The sequence below is a fragment of the Aquarana catesbeiana genome, linkage group LG03 (genome assembly GCF_042186555.1).
Source record: "Aquarana catesbeiana isolate 2022-GZ linkage group LG03, ASM4218655v1, whole genome shotgun sequence".
NCBI classification, from domain to species: Eukaryota; Metazoa; Chordata; class Amphibia; order Anura; family Ranidae; genus Aquarana; species Aquarana catesbeiana.
Genome location: NC_133326.1, coordinates 727,920,041 through 727,925,237, shown reverse-complemented (window position 1 = coordinate 727,925,237; position 5,197 = coordinate 727,920,041). Strand labels below are relative to the sequence as shown.

At 44.0% G+C, this 5,197-nt stretch overlaps 1 protein-coding gene across 1 annotated transcript; it reads left to right on the top strand.

The window, feature by feature from the left end:
* Nucleotides 1-794: 794 nt before the first annotated feature.
* LOC141134945 (E3 ubiquitin/ISG15 ligase TRIM25-like) lies at nucleotides 795-4,558 on the top strand. The gene has a single exon (XM_073624378.1). The coding sequence runs from the start codon at nucleotides 807-809 to the stop codon at nucleotides 2,826-2,828; it is 2,022 nt and encodes a 673-aa protein (XP_073480479.1). The 5' UTR covers nucleotides 795-806; the 3' UTR covers nucleotides 2,829-4,558.
* Nucleotides 4,559-5,197: the final 639 nt, after the last annotated feature.

Genomic DNA, 5,197 nt, shown 5'->3' with positions numbered 1-5,197 from the left:
TTTACCAGTGCTAAACATTTCATCAAATTTCTAAATTTCTGCATTTGTAAATTCCAAAAGTCAATATAAAGGAATAGTAGTGGTAAAAAAAAACAATTGTGGGTTTAACCAATCATTTTATTGTACAATTCTCCTTTAAGGGGGACGTGTCCAATGCCTACATTTTTTTTTCTAATAGGTTTCCCTCATTCCCAGAATTCTCAGAAAGTTGGGAGGTATGCTATCCCCTTCCTCAATACTTGAGCCAATTTGGCAGTAAGCCTCAGCACAACTGCAGGAACATGTTCTCCTCCTCAACTTCAGATACAATGAATTGCTGTGCATTCTCTTGCAGCAAGTGACAGATACTGCCCTTCATTAACTCAACTGACTCCCGTATCTGTGGATGAGGATGAAGAACAGGGAGCTTTAGCAGCTACTGATGACTTCAAGCTATTCTACTCCTGGGAGACAGAGGAGGAGGATGATGAACACCATCTTCTCTTCATCTCTGGGCGTATAACAGGCTTGCTGCCAGGAAAGAAAGACAGATGTGCCCTAACTCCAGATATTGCACCACAACCCCTGATTGGACCTGTGAATATGAATGCTGATAAAGTTCATGTTAAAAATTAATGGAAACATTTATTTTTATAAGTGTTAAAGTACAGAATCACAGGGGTTGTCCTAATCTGACATTGAAAGGTTTATTACCAAATCACCTGAGAGTTGAGCTCAGCCTCGCCCTGTGCAAACAAGCTGCAACCATTTCAATTGTATTTCTAGCTCCGGAGACTTTCAGTTTCATTTCTCTTCTGCCGTCAGCGATGGCATCTATGGATGTGAAAGCTGAGGTGGAATGTTCCATCTGTCTGAACTTTTCTACAGATCCCGTAACCCTGAAATGTGGTCACAACCTCTGCCGGGACTGTATTGATCGTGGGCTGGGTACACAGGAGGGGTCTGGAGGATTTTCCTGTCTTGAATGCAGAAAGAAGTTTCCAGATCGTCCTGCACTGCAGGGAAGCATAACTAAGAGGAACATAGCACGACCAAATCAGGAGTCCAGAGTCTTCTGTACTTACTGTATGGACTCTCCTGTACCTGCTGTTAGATCCTGTCTACACTGTGAGGTTTCTCTGTGTGATAAACACCTGAAAGCCCACAAAAAGTCTCCAGAACACATATTATGTGACCCCACCTTGTCCATGGAGAGAAGGAAATGCTCCATCCATAAGAAGATCCTGGAGTATTACTGCACTGAGGATGAGACCTGTATCTGTGTGTCCTGCTGTCTGATTGGAGGACACACAGGACATAAGATGGAGTCACTAGATGAGGCTTCTGAGAAGAAGAAGGAGACACTGTGGAATGTTCTGCAGAAACTTCTGACAAAGACAGAGGAGATGGAGGAAAGAGTCCAAAGTCTGCAGGAACACAGGAGGAAAGTAGAAGAAGAAGCAGCTGGTGACACCGAGAGAGTCACTGTCCTGTTTAGAGATCTCAGGAGACGTCTGGAAGAACTGGAGAAGAGAATCCTGAGGGACATCTCTGGGCAGGCAGAAGGGGTTTCCACCTCCACATTCAATTTCATCCGGGATCTGGAAATAAAGAAGGAGCAACTGTCCAGGAAGATACGTCACATTGAGGAGCTGTGTAACATGACGGATCCACTGACTGTCTTACAGGAATCAGACACAGGTGACTTGTGTGATACTGAGGATGGAGATAATGAGGACAGAGAGAGACATGAGAAACTCCTCCATGATGGAGGGGGTCTGGATGTGGCGGGGGTCTTACACACAGGTTTATCTGATATAATAAAAGGGGTAAATGTACACTTCTATATACAGGGAGCTGCAGACATATTACTGGATGGAAACACAGCTAGTAACAATATACAGATGTCAGATAACAGGAAAACCGCTTCCAGGTCAGATATAGACCAGAATTACCCAGAAACACCAGAGAGGTTTCAGGATTATCCTCAGGTGATGAGCAGTCAGAGTTCATCCTCAGGGAGTCATTACCAGGATATAGATGTTGGGGGGTCAGAGAGCTGGAGAGTTGAAATGTGTTACCCTGCAGACATATTATTGGATGTAAATGCAGCTAGTAATAATCTACAGATATCAGATGGGAGGAAAACCACTTCCAGATCAGATATAGACCAGAATCACCCAAAGACACCAGAGAGATTCCAGTATTGTCCTCAGGTGATAAGCAGTCAAAGTTCCTCCTCAGGGCAACATTACCGCCATGTGGATGTTGGGGGGCCAGAGAGCTGGAGAGTTGAAATGCGTCACCCTGCAGACATATTACTGGATGTAAAAACAGCTCATAATAAGCTACATATATCAGATGATGGGAAAACTGTATTCAGGTCAGATAGGAACCAGAAGCGCCCACAAGTGCCAGAGAGATTTCAGTATTGTCCTCAGGTGATGAGCAGTCAGAGTTTCTCCTCAGGGAGACATTACTGGGAAGTGGATGTCGGGGGATCACATGAATGGATAGTTGGGATGTGTTACCCCAGTATAGAGAGGAGAGGACGTAAGTCAGAGATTGGAAAGAATAACATATCCTGGGGATTGGACAGGTCTGATAATCGGTATTTTGTGATACATGGCAGTAAAGATATCCCCTTACCCACCAATCTCTCCAGTAACAGAGTCAGGGTATATCTGGATTATGAGGCCGGGCGGATCTCCTTTTATGATCTGTGTGACCCGATCCGACATCTCCACACCTTCACCACCACCTTCACTGAGCCCCTCCATGCTGTGTTTAATGTATTTGAAGGTTATATAAAGATATGTGGGGGGGGAGATGGGAGAATCCTGCCCTAAGTCTGGTGACATCACAGGGATGGGTGGTGGGATTGGGTCATTGATTAACCAATGAATGCTTGAAGGATGTGGTGGCTCCATTGATAGAGGAGCCACCCTAAGACAGGAAGTGTGTTACTGGCAAGATCACCAGGGGGAAATAAAGGAAAAAAGCCCAAGATTGGCAAGCTTCAATATACTGTATATCATTTTTGTTTTTGGGTTTGTTACCACTTTAAGTCTCTGACCCGGAGCAAGCATGCTGGGAATAAGAATCGTAAAAGTCAGAATTCAATATCTTTATACTTGTTCAGGGTCGCAGACTGACACAGTATTGAAGCCAAATCATCAGCATGACAGCCAGGGAACTAGCATTCTCAAAAGGAGAGTTTATCAATGGCAGTCCCCATGATTCTCTCATGACAGGCGCCCTTTGAATATAATAAATGTCATTCATTAACTGACACAATGATAACTTCCAGGTGTGCCTGGATTCCAGGGACAGTCCCGGGATTTAGAGGAAATGTTGCTGATTTTAATATATTTTCTCTATTATGATTTGTTTTACAGAGTCAGTTCACCTTCATGGTAATAATAATCGGTGACGGGTATTTATTCCTCATTTTCCTGTTTCTATCAATGTCTCTATCTGCCCAGAGTTCAGCTTTAAATTAGAGAAGACACCCCGACAGTCTCCTCCTCGTTGCTTTCCTAAGATTTTGTTAGATTTTTTCTCTGAATGTTTTTTCCTAAAGTCTCCATTTATATTGAGAAATGTTCTTTTATCATATAGTGATAGGAAGTGATGAGGATTTAGTGTTATAGGGGAACGGCTGGACTGAGGAGCTGCTAGAACTAGTATTGTCCATGTCTAAAGGAGTCCTTTATTTCATAGAAAAGAATCCAGAAATAGATCTGCAGATCAGGGTCTGGATTGTGCTTGGCAGAAGAGCTGACAATCCACATCAGATTTCCCCTATGATAACCCCAGAGACATCTATCATCTGTTATATTCACCAGATGACCCGATTAGGAATGTTCATGTTTCTATTGGTCATGTTCTATTTCTATCACTGGAGACATGTGATCGGTTATGTCAATCATTTTTCAGATCTTTTATGTCCCAACCATGTCTAGTAATGAGAAGTGATTGTAAGGAATCGTATTGTATTGGAAGTGATTTCTTTATAATAAATGGAGATGAAGCATTTCCTCAGATTGGGTTGTGCTCACTATGATATGAGAAGTTCTAGAACCCTAAAGACCCGTGACACCAGGGTTACTGTGTATATTCAGGATGAGCCCCGCCACTGCACACTGCATGACCTGAGCCAGAAGAAGCCCCGCCCACATCCACCAATGGGGATCAGTATAGAGGCTGATAGGGGGAGGGGCTGGAGGATGACACTCCTACACGGGGACTTCTGTAGCTCACAGATGGACATGACCTGAAATGATGGAGGTCTACTGATGTCTTTATTATTTCAGGAGAGAAGCTGCAATACAAAGAAATCTAGATATTGGAAGGGAGTCATTCTACTATGATGGGGCTGAAGTAATTTCCCATGATCTTCGGAGAGAGTAATACCGGAGATAGGTCAGGTACTCCGCTCCAGCAGAAATGATTACATCATATTGGTCAGAATCTCCAAGTTCATTGTCCAACCAATCCAAGACATGAGAGCTGGAATAGGATTGGTTGCTATTAGGGATGAGCTGAACACTCCCCGGTTCGATACGCAGCAGAACATGCGAACAGGCAAAAAATTCATTTGAACACGCGAACACCTTTAAAGTCTATGGGACATGAACATGAATAATCAAAAGTGCTCATTTTAAAGGATTATATGAAAGATATTGTCATAAAAAGTGTTTGGGGACCCGGGTCCTGCCCCAGGGGACATGTATCAATGCAAAAAAAGTTTTAAACCCGTTTACATAACCAGGTGGCCCCGCCCCCCTTTGACGCCCTGGGAAAGCTATAGGGAAGTCCCCGTGCGTCAGAGGGGGGTGTGGTCACCCGGGAACATCACCATGTGGCCCCGCTCTCTGTTATAAAAGAACTGTCACCTGAGAGGACACGTCATACGGCGGGTGCCTCCCATGGAGGCGGGTCGGTCCCGGCTTTTTTTTGGTTTGGGTTCCCCTTAATATTCATACCAGACCCAAAGGGCCTGATAATGGACTGGGGAGATCCCATGCCGTCTTTTTCACTGACTTCTTTTATCTGCATTCCCGGGACAGACAATTCAATAAAGCCGCGAGTACTTTTGAATGACTTTTTTTCTTTAGAAATGTCATTTTGCTCTCGGACTGTTCTAAACACGGGAAACACGCGCCACTTTACAGGCATACTATAGACACCCCCCAGGTACAAAATTTAAAGGAAT